The sequence below is a fragment of the Thamnophis elegans genome, chromosome 11 (genome assembly GCF_009769535.1).
Source record: "Thamnophis elegans isolate rThaEle1 chromosome 11, rThaEle1.pri, whole genome shotgun sequence".
NCBI classification, from domain to species: domain Eukaryota; kingdom Metazoa; phylum Chordata; class Lepidosauria; order Squamata; family Colubridae; genus Thamnophis; species Thamnophis elegans.
In genome coordinates, this window is record NC_045551.1 from 39,255,135 (window position 1) to 39,277,169 (window position 22,035).

Sequence of the window (22,035 nt, forward strand, 5' to 3'; positions counted from 1 at the left end):
TGGGGGGCTCAATTAACTAATTTTTTTTACCATCTCACCATCTTGAAGGCGAGGATTAACTTGTTAAAGACCATTGGGAGTTGTGGTTGGGGTGGTTGGGGTGATTGGCTGCGTTTACCAGCTCGTAGTCCCCCCCCCTCGGACATCCCCCTCCCGTTTTATCCTGTTGACTCGGCTGCCAGCTGCCTGTCCACTCCTAGGGTCCCTGGGCCGCTTGCCTGTTTGGCTAGGGGACTGAACGGAGGACGGAAGACGGAGCCCTGAATAGGACGTTTCGATCTGGGAAGGAAGAAGGTCTGGACGCCCCTCCCTCCCCCCAGCCTTGTCCCATTCACCATCGCAGCTGCCTTAATTATTATTCCTTTGTTACTGTTTATTAGGAATATTGGGAACAACAGATGATGGCAGCAGTAGGGACAAGGTTTGGGTATCAAGAAAACCATCACTTTCCTCCCCTCTGCCTTGAACAGCTGGGGCCAGTTTTAGATCTTGACCCACCGGACTATGGACATTATATAACCCTAGGAAAGAGACTTTCTCCTATGTGGTTCGCTGATCTCTTCTGGGACTTTAAGGGGAATAAGACTGAACAATCTTTGTTTATAAACATCAGGCATTGCCTCCCCTTTATCACGCACGACTGCCTTGTATACTATCGAACTTTGACCTTCCGGCTGTGGACTTTTCTTTGGGGCATAGAAGAAGGAGAAGAGTGGAGCCCCCCATTAGGGTGTGACCCCCCCCCTCAGGAGAGGGTGGATTATTACGTTGGACTACTACGAACTTAATACTATCTTGAACCTGCGCAACCCTATCATTTTCTAATTTTAATTGGTATGTTGAGTGCATGGGATTGTCTGGTTGTATGAATGATCTCACTTTTATTTTTATTTAGCTGTATTTGTGTTTTAATTCTATTAGTGAGGACTGCTTGTGTGAGAGTTTGAGTATGAATGATTCGGAGGACCTGGCGGGTTATATGGGGGCCATTGGGGTGGTTGGGGGGGCCATATCCACGGGAGAGGGTCGGAGCATTGCGGTCATAACAGGGAGAGGCAGATATGGCAGGCCATCATTGGGGAAGGAGGGTTCGCTATATTACAGAGATCCCTCCTTCCGGCCCTAGGAGTCCCACTCCAAGGTCAGATGGCGCGAGTGATCAGGACCCTGGTCTCAGGCTGCTGTCGCTAAATGCCAGGTCTGTGGTTCATAAGGCCCCCCTCATCCGGGACTTGATAACCGATGAGGGCGCAGACCTGGCATGTATTACTGAAACATGGCTGGGCACGGAGGGAGGAGTCCCCCTCGTTGAGATGTGCCCAGCCGGATTTCAGGTGCTACACCAGCCGAGAGCCCAGGGAAGGGGTGGCGGTGTGGCTATTGTAGTCCGGGAGTCTTTAGTACCTCGTAGGATCCCTGCTCCGGAGCTTGTCGGGTGTGAGTCCCTGCTGGTGAAGCTGGACCTCAAGGGTCAAGTGGGTCTGCTGCTTACGTACCTGCCTTCCAACTGCGTTGCAGCAGCCCTCCCCTCGCTCCTCGAGTCAGTAGCCGAGCTAGCAGTTGAGTTCCCTAGACTTATAGTTCTGGGGGACTTCAACTTGCCTTCGCTCGGTGAACGCTCTGACGGAGCGCAGGAGTTCATGGCTTCCATGACAGCCATGGGCTTGACCCAGGTAATTCGAGGCCCAACCCACTCAGCGGGTCACACGTTCGACCTCGTATTCCTCTCGGAGCAGTGGAGTTATGATCTTGGTCGGAGGGGTAATGAGATCATACCCCTGTCGTGGTCAGACCACTGCCTACTGAGGCTAGACTTCCGGAGGCCAAACCCCCACCGTAGGGAGGAGGAACCGACCAGGTGGTTCCGCCCCAAGCGACTGATGGACCCTGTTAGGTTCCAGACGGAGCTTGGGGTTATTCCAGATACTCTCGCCCACAGTTCGGTGGAGACCCTTGTCGCTGCCTGGCACTCGGCAGCTTCGGGGTCTCTAAACCGGATTGCGCCACTACGGCCCCTCCGGGTCAACGGCCCCCGGAGGCCTCCTTGGTTTACCGAGGAGCTCCGGGAGATAAAGCGCCGGAGGAGACGCCTAGAGCACCTGTGGAGATCAGACAGGTCCGAATTGAACCGGGCACTTGTAACAGCATGCACCAAGGAGTATACTCACGCTTTAAGATCGGCAAAAAGAACACACATTGCCTCCTTGGTAGCGTCCGCCGAGTCCCGCCCAGCTGCCCTGTTTAGGATAACCCGCTCCCTCCTAAATAGGAGGGAGACGGGGGACCCCTTACAGGGTAAGGCTGAGGAGTATGTTCAGTTCTTGGCGGACAAAGTTGCCCGGTTTCGAGCGGACCTGGACTCCACTCTTGCAGAGCCAGCTGAGACACAGGGGAAAGACTTGGCAAACCATCTCTGGGTTGAGTTTCAGGAAGTTGCCTCTGGGGATGTGGACAAGGCTATGCGAGCTGTACCTCCACTTGTGTACTGGACCCGTGTCCCTCCTGGCTGGTTGCCAACAGCAGTGAGGTGACACGAGGCTGGATCCAAGTGGTTGTTGTGGCATCTCTTCGGGAGGGGCACTTCCCCACCGAGCTTAAGGCAGCGGTGGTGAGACCCCTCCTGAAGAAACCGTCTTTGGATCCAGCTGTTCTTAATAACTACCGTCCAGTCTCCAACCTTCCCTATGTGGGGAAGGTTGTTGAGAAAGTGGTGGCCCTCCAGCTTCAGCGTACCTTGGAGGAAGCAAACTATCTTGACCCCTTCCAGTCCGGCTTCAGACCAGGTTACAGCACAGAAACCGCTTTGGTCGCATTGACCGATGATCTCTGGAGAGCTAGGGATGGAGGCTTTGCGTCCATCCTGGTTCTCCTTGACCTCTCAGCGGCTTTCGATACCATCGACCATGGTATCCTTCTGCGACGACTGCGGGAGGTGGGAATGGGCGGCACTGTCTTGCAGTGGTTGGCACTGTCTTGCAGTGGTTCTCCTCCTACCTCTCGGACAGGTCGCAGTCGGTGTTGGTGGGTGGGCAGAGATCGTCCCCGAGGCCCCTAACATATGGGGTGCCACAGGGGTCGGTCTTGTCCCCCCTCCTATTTAACATATACATGAAACCGCTGGGCGAGATCATCCGGAGGCACGGGATAAAGTATCACCAATATGCGGACGATACACAATTGTATCTGTCCGCCCCGTGCCAACTCAATGAAGCGGTGGACGTGATGAACCAGGGTCTGGAAGCTGTTAAAGACTGGATGAGAGCAAACAAACTGGTGCTCAACCTAGACAAGACCGAGTGGCTGTTGTGTTTTCCTCCCAATAATTTGACCACCGTACCATCAATCAGGCTGGGGGGACAAAACTTATACCCCTCAGATAGGGTCCGCAACTTGGGAGTCCTCCTGGATCCACAGCTGAGTTTTGATCACCATCTATCGGCTGTGACCAGGGGGGCATTTGCCCAGGTTCGCCTGGTGCGCCAGTTGCGGCCCTACCTGAATCGGGAGGCTCTCACGACAGTCACTCGAGCCCTTGTGATCTCTAAGCTGGAATACTGCAATGTGCTCTACATGGGGCTGCCCTTGAAGAGCACCCGGAGACTTCAGCTAGTACAGAACGCGGCCGCGCGAGTGATTGTGGGCGCATCTCGGTTCGCCCACATAACACCTATCCTCCGCGAGCTGCGCTGGCTGCCTGTAGATCTCCGGGTGCAATTCAAGGTCTTACTTACCATCCATAAAGCGCTCCATGGTAGTGGATCTGACTATCTGAGAGACCGCCTCCTGCCAATAATCTCCCTGCGTCCCATCAGATCGCATAGAGCGGGCCTCCTCCGTATTCCATCCGCCAGTCAGTGCCGACTGGCGACCACCCGGAGGAGAGCCTTCTCAGTTGCTGCTCCGACGCTATGGAACAATCTCCCCGTGGAGATTCGTACCCTGACCACAGTCCAGGCCTTCCGTACAGCCCTCAAGATCTGGCTAGCCCGTCAGGCCTGGGGATAAACTCTTCTGCCCCTCCCGAATGCTGAGTGAATGTTGTGTTTTAGTACTTTTTAGTTATTTCACATTTTTTTTGTATTTTGTCTTTCACTCCCCTTCCCTTACTATTGTAAGCCGCCCTGAGTCCCCTCAGGGAAAAGGGCGGCCTATAAATGCTAAATAAAATCTAAAAAAAAAAAAATCTATTGATGAGGGACATTTACTGTTTTAAAAAGAGACTGCCTATAAAAACTTAAAATTAATCTAAATTGGAGAACAGAGGAATCAAGCAGCGGAATTAAATTTGGAATGGTTTTGGACAGTGGTTATCTTACTTTTTAAATGCTATCTTCATGGATGGAATTTATGCAAGCCTTTTGAAACGGATGGATTAAGTTTTCTTCTTCTATTTTTTCTTTTAGCCTATGGACTAAAGTTTTCTTCTTTCATTGCTGTGGGTATTTTTCTAATTCATTTAAAGATTCATTTCAAGACTCTTTTTTCTAACTTGAAATACAAAAAAGATACAAAAGGAAATTAGATTTTCAACAGTATTACTGCTGCTGGAGGCTGGGAGGGTTTGTTGATTCGAGTTTGTGTATTGAAAATGGAACACTTTTTTTTTCTCCACTGATTGTTTTGACTTGGCACTACAAGGTTTCACTGCTTGGCTACAGAGAGTGATAAGAAGGGAAGCACACACATGTCCCTTTGAAGTATATTTTTAATCAGAAAAAAGTGAAAACAAATGTTCTTTGTGAGTCTATGCTTTAATTTTATTAACCTTCCAAGCTAGAGCAGCTGTGTTTGTTAGAATGGCACAATTTCAAAACAAAATAGAAATCTCAAGTTTGCAAAAGATACTTTCAGAAATACAGAAATTATCAAATACATATGAAGGAATAGAGAAAAAACTGGAAGATTTAGAGCATATAACAACAAAATATGATGAAGAAATTCAGGATGTCTACCAAATGCAAAACGGGGTGGTTATAACTCAAAAAATCAAAGTGGAAAATGAATATAAAGAGATTAAACCTGCTGATATTTATGGTGATTGGTTTGTATTTGAAAATGGAAAGAATGGAATACTGAAAGAGGAATTAAATGGAGAGGAAATTTATTCCAGAGGGTAAGATACAGAAGAAGAAAAAACCAAAGAATCTATGGATTTTAAGAGAGAAATTCTATTAGCAAAAGCATTGATAACACTGCTGACAATCAAAGATAAGCTGAATAAGGAAACAGAAAGAGGGCATCAAGGTTATATGAGACATTTTATAAGCAAGGAGTTGCTAAGAGGAGTCTATACAAAGCTGACCAAGAAGATGATTAGAGGACTGGCGCCACAAATGGCAGAAGATATGAGACTGTTTCGCTATTGGAAAGATACAGGTTGATAGATGGAAGAACATAATTTAAAACTAGTTAAACTTAGTGAAATTTATTGACAATAGATATAGCTTAAATAAATAACTGTTAATGTTACTAATGTATATAATGTGTAGTGTTATGATGAGTATAATTGGATATGAATATTGAATGGTACCCATGTAAGGAAGATTAGCAACCCCTTTAGATTATACATAAAGGTTAATAATAATAATAATAATAATAATAATAATAATAATAATAATAATAATACAAAAAGAACTAAGTTTTGATTATTAGGGGGGAAATGTGATATAGGATATAGTCAAAAGAGGGATAAGAACAACAACGTATATTTGAGTTAAAATACTTAAGTTAATATGAATTGTTTGTTGACTGTGGAAGAGATGCACAAAAGTCTTTTTGTAACCAACTGATGCACATTCTATAGCATGTAAAGAAGGATGTTATATTTGTTTTAAATTAAAAAAATTTAAAAATTATTTTTTTAAAAAAGGTTGGGAACCACTGGTTTAAAGGAAGCTTGGATACTGATCTTGGTAAATCTCTGCTGGAAAAAAAATGGCCGAAATTATGGAAACTGGATTGATTCAGTTTCAATGCAAGAACTGCAGTGAAAGATTATACATGGCTCCACTTCAGTCCAATTAGATTGGCATATACATATATCAAAATTATTCTTCCAAATGTTGGAAATGTAAAAATATAGGGAAGGGATTCAATTGTGGTGGTCATCCAATAAAGCTATTCCATCTTAGGGTAAATGTTGGGGAGAGATAAGTACCATGACTAAACAAAGAATTGAATTCTACTCAGAGTTAGGCTTACTGCATTTAATTACATGACCAAATCTCAAGCTTAAAAATAAGGAACTCATCTAATTTTAGCAGATAAAATAATAATTGTCCAATATTGAAAAACTCTAGATTTTTGAGGAACTTTTGAGAAACAACTGAAATGTGCATTAAGAAAACTACTTAAATTGCTATGTTAGACGAAAATTAGAAAGCTTAAATAGCAATAGCAATAGCAATAGCAGTTAGACTTATATACCGCTTCATAGGGCTTTCAGCCCTCTCTAAGCGGTTTACAGAGTCAGCATATTGCCCCCAACAACAATCCGGGTCCTCATTTTACCTACCTCGGAAGGATGGAAGGCTGAGTCAACCCTGAGCCGGTGAGATTTGAACAGCCGAACTGCAGTCAGCTGAAGTAGCCTGCAGTGTTGCATTTAACCACTGCGCCACCTCAGGCATCAGAATCAGGAATCACAATTTTATAAAATTTGAATGTATTTTATGGATTATCTCAATAACAATAGACTATAATATGGTAATATTTATATATATGGTAAATCTGTACATGTGTGTTTTAATAGATTAATATTGGAAGTATAAAGCATCCATTTCTGAAGTGCAGCATGAACTTCTAACATCTTTCCACTGCCACATGCACACATCATGATAAAAACATAAAAGTGCATGTGACACTAAAAATGTGCATGTGACACTATATAAATAAATAACCTGAAAGTTTAGAGTGTATTTGAAACTATACTTTCCCTTCACTAGAACTTCCTTGTGTAGTTGGCTGACTCTGGGTGTGAACCGGTGGACTAGATGGGGAAGGAATCTGTCCCAAGAGGCACTACTTGCTATGTTCTAAAAATACCTGACTTCACATTGCAGAACATAATTTGTACATAGGAGAAAAGGTGTTAGGGAAGGCGAGAAACATATAAATACTTGAGAGGATATATTAGTCCTGGTTCTTAATAAATTTTGCAAATCCAATCCCCGGGGGCATGTCTTGGGAGTATTGTTCATGTTTTACTATCTATTGTTCCTCTGTTATTTACTTGTTACATTTATATCCTTTCTTTCTTTCACCTCCAAATGGCATACGGAGTACTTCCATTTTTTTTCTCCACACAGCAAACTTTTGAGGAAGTTTGAACTTTCTTTGTATGTGTATGTGTGTGTGTGTGTGTGTGTTTGTCTGTCTGTCTGACTAATTGACTGAGAAAGCCTAGTTTAAGTTGCTCAGTGAGCTTTCACTGTTTTTCCAGTAGCTGATATTGGTTTTCTGTCAGTTTTATTTTTTTATTTTCTTTTTAATCCTTTTAATTATGATGCACTTTGTTTTTACTATACTGTGTACACTGCGCTGTAGCAATCACAGCAGTAACAGCAGAACCAGCCTTTTCTTATGCCTTTTTGTATCTTATTAAGCTGATACGAATACTTTCTTCTTGGTTTTTAAGAAAGGTTTCATATATTATTTTTAGTCCAGATGATGACAATGCAGTAAAGGAAGATTTCGACTCTGCTAAATTTAGGCCAGACATTTTAGCCTAAAGGGAGAACAGCAGTGAACAGTTAAGGCATGCTTTAGTCTTGTAGAATCTACTTTGCTTTCATTAAACTCCTGGGATCCATCAACAAGCAAAAAAGAAGAATTCAGAGATTTCTCCATTGAGGAAACCAGTGCAATCAGTAGAAAGAGGAAGGAAGCCTATTTTTTCTTGGTTCTTGATCATTCAAATTCTATACCAGAGATTTCTGTGGAATTGTCTGAAAAAGGCTTGAGGCTAGCAGGGAAGACTTGCTGTGCAAGAATAGTGCCTGTAAGTGCAACACATGATTCTTACATCCTTTAAAAACCACCCTAAGCTGAGAAAGTTGCACCATAAGAAAGACTAAGTATCAAAGAATTGAGGCCTTTGAACTTTGGTGCTGGAGAAGATTCCTGCAAGTCCCTTGGACTGCAAGGCGAACAAACCGGTCAGTCCTAGAGGAGATCAACCCTGACTGCTCTTTAGAAGGCCAGATGCTGAAGATGAAACTCAAATACTTTGGCCACCTAATGAGAAGGAAGGAGAAGAGCCTAATGCTGGGAAAGATTGAGGGCAAAAGAAGAAGGGGACGGCAGACAATGAGGTGGATGGATGGAGTCACTGAAGCAGTAGACGTGAGTTTAAATGGACTCCAGACGATGGTAGAGGACAGGAAGGCCAGGAGGAATGTTGTCCATGGGGTCGCGATGGATGGACATGACTTCTCAACTAACAGAGAATTCTGGAAAAACTCAATGTAAAGCACAGTTCTTTCATATAAAAATTTACAAGGATGTCAGAAAAAGGCACAGCAGTTGGGGTCCATATATTTGTACAATAATTTCAACCATAACCTTAAAACCCATGTTCTGAATGATTATCATATATTGATATTAAAGTATTAAGAAAAGTAATCAGTTTTACCTCCAAATTTAGCATCAACAGAAAACCTCTTAAAAAAACATTTTTGACATATTGGCATTTCAAAGATGAATGCTGCTAAGGGTAGCATTCTCTAATTATGAATTTTAAGATCTTTTTCTACAATATTTGGTTTGTCTTCTTATACCCTCACATTGGATAAAGAAATATGCTTTGAGTAATAATTCAAAGTAAATATGGCTATGCATTTTATTATTGTTATATTTATTATATCACTGTTAGTAAATCCATACTTCACTTCTACATTTTATCTATTACCTAGTCAAGAGGTATGTCATTTTAAGCACAAATATTAATAGGCTTATAAGTGTACTATAAGGTTAAAACATGTCATTAAGAAGTTAAGAAAGTCCATTTGAGGGGACTTCTAGGCAAAGAATAGCGAACTAGACCTCTCCAAAGGTGCATGTATGCTGGTGCAGCCAAAACTGACTGATGGCAAGCACAATCTAATGGAACATCTCTGGATGAGGAGCGATCACCCAGGAAGCTGCTCCTTGCAAGGAGACTCCTTGTGGTCCAGGAAGCTGCTCCTTGCAAGGAGACTGCAAGATTTCAGGCAACCCATGTCATTGAGTGCTGGGAGACAAAGGAAGCCATTGAGTTCTCAACTCAGTGGAGCCTCTAAGAATATTGGATTCATCCAATGTCACGTTCACATTTATAATAATTTTGAAGTTAAAAACTACTTGGTGAGTAAAACTTCAACCCAAAATAGAGGCAAAATTGACCAGCAAAAAGAATGTAGAGTATAAAACAAATGAAAAAAGCGAATAAGAATTTAAGTTAAAAAAAACTATAAGCAAATTAATAAACTAGATAAATTTGTAACCCAAAGGTGCTTTCTTTCAAAGAAGGCTAACAACCACATAACTGCAAGGAATATAAATCATCCATTCATTCGCCACTATTCAGTCAGAGCAGAAGAAGCTTCTTGGATGAGAAGCAAAATGTCTTCTAGTAAAACAAGGAAGTCCCATTGCCTTTTGAAAGAATCACCTTTGGGACAACCATGTCCTGAAGAATCTCCATAGACATTTAACAATGCACTTTGGGACAAACACCCTTCAAAAGGTGGAGGAATATGAAAGGATTTCCAGAAAAAAAATGCACACTACAGGATTCAAGTAACTCTGAGGGCACAGATAGATCCCAGAAAGAGGCTAACAATCACATGACTGCAAGGAATATAAATCCTTCCATTTGACACCATTCTTCACCCTTCTTGGATGAGAAGTGAAACGTCTTCTAGCAAAACACCAGTCCAATTGCTTTTTGAAAGAAAACATCTTTGGAATATTTTTTTTCTATTGCTTTTCATTTCTCTTTTTTCTTTTTACATTGTATTTCTTATCTACTTTTATCTCTTTTAATATAATAGTTCTTTTAAAAATAATAATAATAGAATTTCTACTTCATGTCCCCTATGGCCTTTCCCTACTGATCAATATATGAGCCAAAATGATGAAAAACCAGGTTAGAAAGCTGATAAGGTTTATTACAGCTGTGCATGTGTGTATGTATGCAAACAAACAAATAAGAAAAAACACACATTATGAAGAAAAGAAATCCACTAGAGACCCTAGCCTAGAAGATAACGTGGATCATTTTTGGACCAGAGCTACCTCAGTCAGCACGATGGGAAGCATATAAATTTAGTAACTAAATAAATAATTTCAAACTCTAAAGCTTCTTTTCTGTAAACTCTACAACTAGAATTAAATGATTGAGTCATATTCTTGGCAGTTTTATTAACGTAAGTCTTTAAAACAATGAAATACTAAAAGTTAGTTATTGTGTATCTCAAGACACACTTACTAACAGTTAATTTAGAAACTCTGAGGATGTCAACTTAGTTGATGCTAAATCCATTTCTAAATGATCTTTGGTCAGCGTAAGACAGGCATATCAGTACAGAAAATAAAAACATTGAAAATGGTGTAGTATAGTATATTAGTCAAAAGAATGACATCAAATGAAAACTATTTGTACTAAGGTATGCAGGACCACTGTGTCCCAAAGAGAATGGAGTTATGATTATCGATTAGTTTAGGTAGAAAAAAATGATGTTGCTTAATGACCCAGTAGTGTACTATTATAACAATTGATGTACATACCTTTTCCAATAAATTAAGAGCAGATTTTAAAGCATATTTAATAATGGTGCAATAAATATGGAGAAAATTGAGGGGGAAGAAAAATAGAGACAAATATCATAAGAATGAACATTATAAAACAAACATTACACTTTTACATGCTAAAAATAATTTGGGCCAGTTCTCACCCGACCAGGTGTGGGAAGCAAAATTTCTTCCATTTCTTTTTGTAAGAGATCGCTGAATTGTTGAGGCAACCCTTTGGCGTAAATGACTGACTCTGCGAAGCATCTGGTGATGATTTTCTTGTCCATCTCTTGAATATCCATGCTGCGACATGGTGTTGTCACATTAATTTTTAACGTTTCCTAGAATGAAAACCTATACAGTATTTCTCTTGAAGCTTTGAGTGCAGTTGGTACTCCGATGCTACTTAAAAGTGAGTCTTTTTAAAATTATCAAACACTGCAACATTACGAGAATAAAGTTAAATCACATTTAAGAACAGCAGTAAGTTTCTTGAAGACTTACTGTATACTTCACTGAGCAAATTTCAAAGCACATTCAATTTCTTGATGCACAAAATATTTCATTCTTTCCCTTACAGCCAGTCCTTCAAATCTGAAGAAACTAGACATACACTTGATCCAGAAGTGTTTTTAATTAGAATCTTTGACTGTAGTTGCATCCAAGTGTACAGTCTTTCTCTTTACCGTGTATCTTTTCATAGCATTCTCATCTGTTTTTCATTTCTAATTGCACAGGAATATCTTTTGAATTTCCAAGTAAGAAATATCCATACAGGTCTTCTTCAAATATTCAAAAATCAACATTTAATGAAGCAGACATCTTTTATTTGAAAACTAAGAGTTACAAATCCTAGATCTGGCTGTCAAGAATGTTGTTTTCTGTCAAGGTTGTTTCTAGGCTGCTGATTTCAACAAGGCAGACAAACCCACCAATGTTCAAATTCAAGGTTTATGCATTCATCACATAAAAAGCATTATATGTTCTTCAGCCTATTCAATACAAATGATGTTGCTTCAGAGCTCTTCAAAGCTAAAATTGATTTTTCATCAAAGCGTTCAGAACGGAAAAGAACAACTCCCAGAAAAAACTCTACTTTAATAAACAACTGGCAATGGGAAGGAAGGGAGGGGATACAGACCACTGTTCTGCAGGATTTGTTCTCATCTTATTTAACACAGGAGAGAGGAAACTGCTTGCATTGCTTTCCTTGGCAGAAATTCCTTTCCATGAAAGATATTTAACTGGGGGTGCAATCAGAAAGCCAACACTTTCCCACAATAGCATACCAACATCTGCAAACACTGTGAAATATAACAGCTAATCTAACACCACATGAGACTTAAGAGTTGAGTATTATCTTATGTGAAAATGCATATGGCGCATTGTTGTTACTTTTCTAACAAATGTACATATATTATATTATAAATGTGTGTGTGTGTGTGTGTATAAATATAAATATAATTGGAAGAGTTGTATCATTCTTCAATTGGTACTACAATAAATATTAATTTAGTTTTCACTAAATTTTTCATGATATGACTATTTTCTTTTACAGTAGAACTTTAAAGTTGCTTTTTAAAATATTCCCATATTGCACATTATAACAATGGTTTTGAAAAGCATAATTTATGGTCTAGGTACAGTGAATATAGAAAGCCTGCACACCCAGGAATGTCAGGTTTTTCAGATGTAAAAGAAATCAAAGATAAATCTATTCAGATTTTTTCCATCGTTAATATAAGATATAAGCTGTGCATATAATTGAGAGCAAACAAATCTTTCAGAGGAAAAAAAATTAAAATGAAAACTTTATGATAAAATGGTTGCCTAAGTGTGCCCACCCTTAAACTAATATTCTGTTGAAGTGCCTTTTGATTTTATGACAGCATTCAGTCTTTTGGTGTAGGAGCCTATCAGCATAGCGCATCTTGCCTTGGGAATCTTTGCCCACTCTTCCTTGTGAAAGCGCTTCAAATCTGTCAGACTGTGAGAGCATCTCCTATACACAACCCTCCAACTTTTCAATTGGATTCAGGTCCAGGCTATAACTAGGATATTCAAAACTATGGTTTTCATCTGGTGAAGCCATTGCTTTGTTGATGTGGAGTTCATTTGTCATGTTGAAAAATGAAATTTCTCTTCATCTTCAGCATTTAAGCAGAGCCCTGAAGACTTTGTGCCAAAATTGACATTTAGAACTGTTCATAATTCCCTCTACCTTGGTTAAAGCACCAATTCCTCAAAGCATAATGCTGCCATCACCATGCTTCCCTGTGGGTATGGTGTACTTTTGGTGAATCTGCACTGTTGTTTTTCCACCAAGCATGCTTTTTGGAATGATGGCCAAGAAGGTCACCCATGGTCTCATCAGAGAACAACACATTTTTCCACATGCTTTTGTCAAACTTGATCTAGGTGTTTGCAAAATTTGTTTTGGATGTTTTCCTTTTTACGAAAAGGCTTCCATCTTGCCACCCCACACCATAGTCCCACACATGAAGAATATGAAAGACTGTAGTCACATGGAGTACATAGCCAATACTTGTCAGAATGTCCTACAACTCCTTTAGTGTTGCTTTGGACCTCTTGGCAGCGTCTTGCATCCGTTTTCTTCTTGTTTTTTTCATCAATTTTGGAGGGACATCCAGTTCTTGGTAATGTCACTATTGTGCCATTTTTTTTCCATGATGACTCTCTTCAATCTGTGTGCCATAATATTTACAATGCCTTGGAAATTGTTTTGTACTTGCATCCTGGCTGATACCTTCCAAGAATGAGATCCCTTCAATGCTTTGCAGACCATGGATTTTGCTGTCAGAGGCAACTGAGTAAATGTCAGAAAAATCCTACTAGAACAGCTGAACTTTATACGGGCTTGATCAGAGTCACTTTAATTGATTGCAGGTATGTACTGACTAGTATTTAACTCCAGTTTGAATGTGATTAGTTAATTCTAACACAGCCACAGCCCTATTTATAAGAATGTGTGTACACTTGTGCAATTACAATATTGTACATTTTTATTATCCACCTTACATATAAAGAGAAAGACAAATCAAACAATATGAAAAAATGAGTTCCTGGAAACAGTACCAGTATAGATGATTGGTAATAATTAGGAGTACTATAATGAAGGTATGTGTTGTACTCTTTCTATCACATCAAAATTTAAAAATTGATTTTAAAAATGCATACCACAATAGGTGCCATCCCAAGACTCTAGAACCCTGATGGTGAACTTATGGCACACATGCCAGAAGTGGCATGCAGAGCCATCTCTCCAGGCATGCCAGCCATTGCCCTTTGGTCTTTCAGGTTCCGGCGCACACATGCATGCTGGCCAGCTGTTCTTCGCGTGTGCATGCATGCCAAAAACTGGAAGATCAGCTAACCATTGCTGTAGAACTGTTCTTCTGGTTTCGGGTGCTCCTGCACATGCGTGCCAGGGAACTGTTCTTTTGATTTCCGGTGCTTTCCCATGTGCTCTCATTTCGGCACTTGGTGCTGAAAAGGTTCACCAACACTGCTTTAGAGCACAGATGTCAAACTTGATCATATCAAGTGACATCATGCAACGTATCGTGTTTTTTGCCTTTGCGGAGCCGGGGTGGGCATGACCTGCTCATGATGCATCCAGCCCCATGGGCCACAGTTTGACACCCCTGCTCTAGAGACCATTTTTTTAAAATCATTTTATTCATTTGGTTTGAAATATTTTTTCCTAATTTATAGCAATTATAGCAATTATACTTATATACCGCTTCATAGGGCTTTCAGCCCTCTCTAAGCGGTTTACAGAGTCAGCATATTGCCCCCAACAATCCGGGTCCTCATTTTACCCACCTCGGAAGGATGGAAGGCTGAGTCAACCCTGAGCCGGTGAGATTTGAACAGCCGAACTGCAGAACTGCAGTCAGCTGAAGTAGCCTGCAGTGCTACATTTAACCACTGCACCACCTCGGCTCTTTTTTGAAAGTCTGCTATACTGAGCAGTCTCAAGAATAGGAAACTTACTTAGGCCTCATAGAATAAATATTTACTTACTATATGTTTAAATGAGACTATTATAATTCAGTATACCGTATATACTCGAGTATAGGCCGACCCGAATATAAGCCGAGGCACCTAATTTTACCACAAAAAACTGGAAAAGTTATTGACTCGAGTATAAGCCTAGGGTGGGAAATGCAGCAGCTACCGATAAATTTCAAAAATAAAAATAGATACCAATAATGCCATTGCCCATTGAATAACATATACAGCCTGCCTGTGCCCATTAAATATACAGTAGCCATTGTAAAAATTTGCTCTGCATAACAAATTATTATCACACAATACCGGTGTATTCAATGAAATACTTCACTCACCTCATGATGCTGATGTCCCGCTGTGATGATGATGTCCCGCCTCCTATGACACACGGCACAGTGATTCCTATCATTGGATCACTGTACCAGAGGAGGTGGGACATCGCTATGTGGCTGCTTGCCATATCATGGAGGAGGTGGGACATCGTTGCAGAGCGGCAGGAGGGGGAGGAAGGGGAATCGTAAGATAGCCCTGCATTACATTAGAACGTGAGGAGGGGGGATGGTGCGGTGCACGCTGCGCGGCAAACTGACACAGAGGGAGGGGAAACTCAGGGGCGCTGGGCCATTCACGAGCGTCACCCAGCGGCATGGCCCCGCCCCTTTTTCTCCTCCATTTCAGGCAAATTTTTCACTGACTCGAGTATAAGCCGAGGCGGCTTTTTTCAGCTCAAAAAGTGGGCTGAAAAACTAGGCTTATACTTGAGTATATACAGTAAGCTTGCAAAATATTTTAAGTGAGCAAAATATTTTAAATGCTATGGCTGAGCATAGCAATAAAATGGGTGGGCATTCAACTGCATGGTTTTGACCTTTGGCACCATCTAGGCTGCCATCTTGATCTTTTTGATCCCCCACATGTGGGTACCATGACTGAGTAGGGGAACTTTCCCTTTCAAAAATCTCAGAATCATCCTGGAACCACTCTAGAAAGCAGCAGCAGAGGTGGTATTCAGTTGGTTCTCTCCAGTTTGGGCGAACTGTTAGCGGCGGCTGGGAGAGGCTCTGCCTACCCAGATGTAATGCACAAGCATTGCGCATGTGTATAAGGTGGCGTGCATGTGCAGACGAGGTGCATGTAAGTGAGGCGTGCATATACTCCATTTGCAAACCAGTAGGGAAGGTAAGTGAATCCCACCTCTGAGCAGCAGTAAAATTGAAGATAAGCAAAACTCAAGATATTACATCCCTCCCTCTCTCCAAGATGGCTATTAGTTAAGTTTAACATAGGTAACAAAACTTGAAGATCTCCAAGTACTCCAGTAGGATGCATTCACAGTCACTGGGGGGAAAGGGGGGAAGGAATGCTAAATATTTGGTAACTCATTTTTGCGAATTTGCGAGTTTGTGGATACAAATACATCTGTCAGAAATCATAATTTGTAAGAAAAAGGATACTGCTCCTATTTCTTCTGAATACTAATCTGCCAGGTTCAATCAGATTTCTCCAGTCTCCATAACAACCCACAATTAATTAGCACCTTCAAAGAGAGCAAGGACTTAACAGTATTAATTGGAAGTTCTGAACAAATACCACCTGCTCTTCTCTCTCCCCTGTGCAAAGATGAAATGAACTGCATTGGAGAACAAACAAACAAGGCATTGAAAATCTGAGCTCTGCTCAAATAAGATTTCTTGGCCTTTTGACAAGCCTGACAATTCCAATGAAATATAGTCATACTTTTTTCATATTTTTGGAAGATAGTTGGATGAAAAGCTAGCATGGCAGAAAAGTCAAGAATCTGACAAACTCCATGCTAAACCAGGTTTAAGCTTTTACCTACTTTACAGGATTGCTACTGTGGGAATGATTCCCATGAAAGCTGCCATGGGTTCTTGGAAGAAGGTTGGGACATAAAGTAATAGATAAAATGCCTGCAATAAGATGGAATGTTACCTGAACATACACACACATAAACAATTAGCATTACTGCTAAATGGAATGGTTGAGCTATAATAGCAAATCACAACTAAATATTAAAAATGTAACTGTCAGTGAGATGCTAGTGTCTGATCCAGACTATTCCACCTGTGCTTGGTTCAAGTGAAGTACAGCTTTTAAAACTCAAATGTTAAGTAGAAACCATATGTCAGCTTCTGCCTTGCTATTGCTTCAGCTGCCATGAAACGGGGAGGGAGGGCTGGTATTTGGGAGGGGTTAATTGATGTGCTGGAGGAATGTTCTAGGATGTTCGAGATGTTCGGATGGCGCATGCGTGAGAGCTTCCCGCTTAGACTAACGGCCTCGACATTCCATCTTCGTGATGCCTGTTTGAAGTTATCTCACATCTGACACTTGAAGGACTTATGATTGGCCTGATGCTATGATCTTAAGGGGTGGGGAATGGACTATTCTATATATCAATCGCTTTCGCGCCTAATTAAGTAGACTTTGCTTCGCAACTGCTTGCTTACCATTTATAATTAGTAAAAGTACTTTTGATTTCCAATCCATGGAGTCTCTTAGTCTTTCTTTCCTAATTATGTAATGGAGTGACGCTGACAAGAAGCAAAGTCTACAAAACCCTTTCCAGGAGATTTACGTCTACCGTGAAGGGAGGAATGTCTTCACCGATCAGGGAAGAGGAGGGGGCCACTGGCGGTGTGGATACCAGCGGAGCAGGGCCTCCCGAACTTTCGCTTCACGAGCCCGGACCTCCCGACCTCTCCCTGCACGAAGATTTATTTCAACTGCAAATTTCCAGCCAGCCTGACCCTCCCCCCCACGTTGGTCTACTTCGGTGGGACAAAGAGAGGAAGAGACAAGCTGGAATGCTGGAATCACCCAAAGGCAACCCCGACAACCAACGCTGGAGACGGGAGCCGTGAGGAAACCCCAGAGGAGTGAATTACCTGATTATTGGGGTCAAAGGTACTTTGGGGAAAGGAGTGGGGAGGATGAAAGAGACTGGAGGAGCTGGCAGCAACAGGGAGCCGTGAGAAAACCCCAGAGGAGTGAATTACCTGATTATTGGGGTCAAAGGTACTTTGGGGAAAGGAGTGGGGAGGATGAAAGAGACTGGAGGAGCTGGCAGCAACAATATCCACGCGCGCCGTCACCCCCTCCCCCTCGGCCTGCTTCACCCCCTGTGGCTAGAGGTTTTGCTGGACCCGGGGGCCCACCTCCCCGAAGACACCGGATGGCTAAAATCCCTCCCCTGCCTGTGCGGTACAATGGTGATTCTGCTAGCCTGGGCTCTTTTATTATGCAGGTTTTTAATTACATGGAAATTTATGGCCGTGATTTTGAGACTGATGGCATGAGGGTCAGAATGATTCTCTTATCTTTGGACGGTGAAGCCGCCAAGTGGTCCACGGCTTTACATATGTCTGGTTCCCCCCTCTTGGGGAATTTCAACCGATTTATGGAGGCCTTCTGCCAACGCTTTGATGACCCTTTGACGGAGAAGCGGAGCAAATTGAAATTTATAATCCTCGAGCAAGACGATAGACCTGTCGCCCAATACATCCAGGAATTTCAGTGTCTCTCGCAATACATGAGAGGCTGGGGGGAGGACGCCCTTCTGGACAAATTTGCTTCGGGCTTAGATGAAGACATTTATCAGCAATGTGTCAATCGTAACCTGCCCAGACGTTTGATCACTTGGTTTGAACACGCTGCGGATGCGGAACTCGACTTAACCAGGCTCCGTTATGCTAAAGAGGAAAGAAAGAAGCGTAAGGAGCGAGCTGCTAAGTCAACCCCCCCTCCAGCCAGGAAATCGCTCTTCAAACGACGGGGGGAAGGGAGGGGACCACCTTCAGGCCTCTCCAGACCTTTAACATGCTTCCGTTGCGGAAAATTAGGGCACACCGCCCCCGACTGTCGTGCTAAACTGCCCATCTCTGCTCAACCCCCTCCCAAACGTGAGGAAAAGTCTGGCAGAGCCTTCGAGAAGAAGAAGAAGGAAGCTGCTTTCGCTGTGGACTCCAAGCCCCCCCGTTTCGCCCAGGCGTTGGAGGGAGACGCGAACGCCAACTCCTCTTCTTCTGAGGACTCAGATGACGACACATCGCCTCACTGGGTGAGTTCAAACAAAGGGCCCCTGCTAATCCCCATAGAGTTAAAAGTACCCCCTGAAGGACAACCAGCCACCCTTCATGCCTTGCTCGATTCGGGCTGTTCCCGGTCCATGATCAATCCAGCCATGGTGGAAAAATTGGGCCTCAAATTGCGCACTTTGAAAACCCCGATTGTGTTTTGCCAAATAGATCGATCTATTGCAGGGGGGCCCCCGCCCATTTCTTTACGGAGCCTTTGGAGATGAAGATGGGTACCCATACTGAACTAATTTCCTTTGTGGTTGCGCCTGGCATGGACAAACCGCTAATTTTGGGCATACCGTGGCTCCGGAAGTGGAACCCTCACATAAATTGGCGGACAGGCCGCTTACGCGTTCGCTCAAAGGAGCCTCCAGTGGGGGAGGGCTCTCCGGAGCAACCTATGACTGACACTCCTGAAGTGGCCGCTAGAGGGCAGGAGAGGATTGCAGGAGAGGAGAAAATTCCTAAAGAGTATTGGGATCTTAAAGAGGTTTTCAGCGAAAGATCTTCAGACAAACTGCCCCCCCACAGGCCTACTGACTGCTCCATAGACATTTTACCCGGGGTTAAACTGCCAAAACCCCAAATTTACTCCATGTCACCCAGGGAAATGGAGGAAATGCGTTCTTTCATTGACAAAAATTTGAAACGTGGTTTCATTGAACCGGCTCGACCCAAAGTAGCTGCCCCTGTACTTTTTCGTGAAAAAAAAGAGGGCTGTCTTCGATTATGCTGCAATTTTAAAACCTGAACGCTATATCTACTCAGAATCTCTACCCACTCCCGTTGATGAAAGACATGTTGGCCCAGCTAGGGAAGGGCCGCATTTTTACTAATTGGACCTCCGGGAAGCTTACTATAGGGTCCGCATAAAGGAAGGAGACGAATGGAAGACTGCGTTCAACTGCCCTCTTGGTTGCTTCCAGTTCCGGGTCATGCCTTTTGGCCTACAGGGGGCTCCTGCAGTTTTCATGCAACTAATCAATGAAATCTTGCACGATCACGATCCAAATATACGATAAAGGAGTTATCGTATATTTGGACGATATCCTTATCTATACTCGCACATATGACCAACACATCGCTCTTGTGCGCACTGTTTTGAAAAAACTTCGTGCCGCTGACCTTTATGCCAAATTGTCTAAGTGTGAGTTTCACCAAACTAAAATTGACTATCTTGGGTATCGCATCTCACCAGACGGCATTGAAATGGACCCTGAGAAGGTGAGGGCGGTCACTGAATGGGACGCACCCAAAACTCGTAAACAGTTACAAAAATTTTTGGGTTTCGCTAATTTCTACCGTCAGTTCATTCCCTCTTTTGCTAAAATTGCTCTTCCTATAACTAATTTGCTCAAGACGAAGGGAGACCCGAAACCTAAACCTAATAAGCCTCTAGACTGGAACATGGAATGCCAGGCGGCATTCGAAAAACTTAAACGCCTTTTTGCCGCTGAGCCAGTGCTTAAGCATCCTGACCTAGACCGGCCTTTCGTCGTCCAGGCTGATGCCAGCGATGTCGCCGTGGGGGCCATTCTGCTGCAAGCCAATGACCAAGGTAACCTGCAGCCTTGCGCGTACACCTCCCGAAAGCTCACTGACACGGAGAGACGTTGGGCGGTTTGGGAAAAAGAGGCTTTTGCGGTCCGTTGGGCCCTAGCTACGTGGCGCCACTTCCTAGAGGGCGCTAAACACCCGTTTGAGGTGTGGACTGACCACAAGAACTTGGAAGCGTTGAGAACGCCACGTCGTCTATCCCCCAAACAAATGCGATGGGCCCAATATTTCAACCGTTTCAATTTCACACTTAAGTATATCCCGGGAGGGAAAAACTTCATGGCGGATGCCTTGTCCAGATTACCTCAATATAATTGCTCTAAACTGAGTATCGTCCAACCGCTCCTAGCAGCTCCGGTAGTCACGCGCCAACAGACCCGAGCAAAGAAGGAGGTGCCTCACGATCTACTTTCTGACCTCAAACAAGCTCTTCCTCACGATGACTGGTTCCTGAACCATCGGGATGAGTGCACTATGAGAGACGATCTGCCGTGGATTGGCGCTAAATTATACATCCCCATGTCCCTACGACTCGTGGTCCTTCGTCGCGCACATGACTCCAGATTGGCGGGTCATTTTGGATTCATCAAAACTTTGCATCTAGTGAAGAGACAATTCTGGTGGCCCTCTTTAAAAAAGGACATTGAACTTTATGTGGCCAGTTGCCCAGTTTGCGCTGCCGCCAAAAGACCGCCAGGGAAACCACAAGGACTGCTCCAGTCTGTCGCTCGGCCGGTTGCCCCTTGGAAGGAGATTTCTATGGACTTTATTGTTGAGCTCCCCGAAAGCCAGGGGCATACTGTCATATGGGTGGTCACTGACTTGTTTTCCAAGCAAGTTCATTTTGTGCCTTGCCACAAAATTCCTTTCGCTAAGGCATTGGCTAAACTGTTCATTTCCCACATTTACCGTTTGCATGGAGTGCCCGACCGTATTATCTCCGATCGTGGTGTCCAATTACATCTAATTTTTGGAAGGAATTTCTCAAACGCATTGGCTCCGCCAGGGCCTTAGCTCCGCCTACCATCCTCAGACTAATGGCGGCTGTGAACGTACTAATTCCGTGCTTGAGCAATATTTACGTTGTTTCATCAATTATCAACAGGACGACTGGGTAGACTGGTTGCCACATGCTGAGGTGGCCTACAACAACTCGGTTCATTCCAGCACGGGTTTCACCCCTTTTCGGGTCGTTTACGGTCAGGATTTTGTTCCTATTCCTGAATTGCCTCGTGACCAACCGCAAGTTCCTTCAATTGCGGACTGGAGTGAGCGTCTCAGTCGAGTTTGGCCACTGACTCTCTCCACTTTGGACGCTGCACATAAGGCCCATAAGAAACAAGCAGATAAAAGCGCTCTCAGCCCTATGAATACCGGGCTGGAGATTTGGTATATTTATCCACAAATTCCTGCACACTTCGCAGAAGTCAAAGAAGTTGGGACCAAATATGTTGGCCCCTTCCCCATTGTGAAGGTCATCAATCCTGTTTCTGTTTGTTTACAATTGCCAAAACACCTCAACCGAATCCACCCGGTGTTCCACATTAACCTCATCAAACCTGTTCGGGTT

The 22,035-nt window shown here is 43.0% G+C and overlaps 1 protein-coding gene across 4 annotated transcripts in view; it reads right to left on the bottom strand.

Moving 5' to 3' along the window:
* MCF2L (MCF.2 cell line derived transforming sequence like) overlaps positions 1-22,035 on the bottom strand; it is a 119,902-nt gene that overhangs the window by 61,124 nt on the left and 36,743 nt on the right. Inside the window, exon 1 of one of the 4 annotated variants that reach the window (XM_032226221.1) lies at positions 10,935-11,825. The exons of the other annotated variants lie outside the window; for them this stretch is intronic. Coding sequence (XP_032082112.1) covers positions 10,935-11,085 — 151 coding nt within the window. The 5' untranslated portion in view covers positions 11,086-11,825. Of the gene's footprint in view, positions 1-10,934; positions 11,826-22,035 lie in introns of those variants that run through there. 4 annotated transcript variants of the gene reach the window in all.